This window comes from Eimeria mitis, genomic scaffold (genome assembly GCF_000499745.2).
Source record: "Eimeria mitis Houghton genomic scaffold, Emh_scaff1750, whole genome shotgun sequence".
NCBI lineage: Eukaryota > Apicomplexa > Conoidasida > Eucoccidiorida > Eimeriidae > Eimeria > Eimeria mitis.
The window spans coordinates 3470-4097 of NW_013570067.1; the positions used below are offsets into that span (position 1 = coordinate 3470).

The 628-nt window shown below is 35.4% G+C and overlaps 1 protein-coding gene across 1 annotated transcript in view; it reads left to right on the forward strand.

Moving 5' to 3' along the window:
- EMH_0042870 (N-ethylmaleimide-sensitive factor, putative) overlaps positions 1–251 on the forward strand; it is a gene marked incomplete at both ends in the record, with an annotated part of 3153 nt that extends 2902 nt beyond the window's left edge. Inside the window, one exon of the mRNA XM_013495787.1 lies at positions 244–251. Within this exon, the coding sequence (XP_013351241.1) occupies positions 244–251 (8 nt within the window). The remainder of the gene's footprint in view (positions 1–243) is intronic.
- Positions 252–628: the final 377 nt, after the last annotated feature.

A 628-nucleotide genomic window follows, 5' to 3' on the forward strand; every position in this document is an offset into this window, starting at 1 on the left:
GCAGAAATTATGCAGGTGTATATACACCCCAAATACTTTATAAAATACATCTCAAAAAGAAAATGAAATCTACAAATATTATATGAAACAGAAAGAGGAAATAAAACGATATATGATGCTGCGAGGGTTTAGGGTTTAGCATTCAGGGTTTCGTGTTCAGGATATAGGGGATACGGCTCAAGAATTAGGGTTTAGGGTTTAGGGTTTAGGGTTTAGGGTTTAGGGTTTAGGGTTTGTGTTCAGGTGTGTGAGTCTGGGGTGTTAGATACAATCCCAGTGAAGCAGCTCATTATGGTAACGGAGATGGCGGCGGAGAAGTGTAAACCAGGTGAGGATAGAAGAGATAAATATTATTTTATTTATTTATTTTTTTATTTGTTTTTATTTTATTTTATGTTTCGTTATTCTTTTTTATTTCTTGTTGTTTGTTGCTACACCCGCTCTCTCGTTTGAGGGTTTATGAATCTAAGCAACGCTCCATGCACTCTCAACCCTAAACCCTAAACCCTTAACCCTAAACCCTAAACTGCAAACCCTAAATACTGTAAAAATAAAAATAATAGTAAAAATAAATAAATAATGATGTAGCAACCAACGCAGTGGGTTGGTTTATCTTTCTATGGCAGTA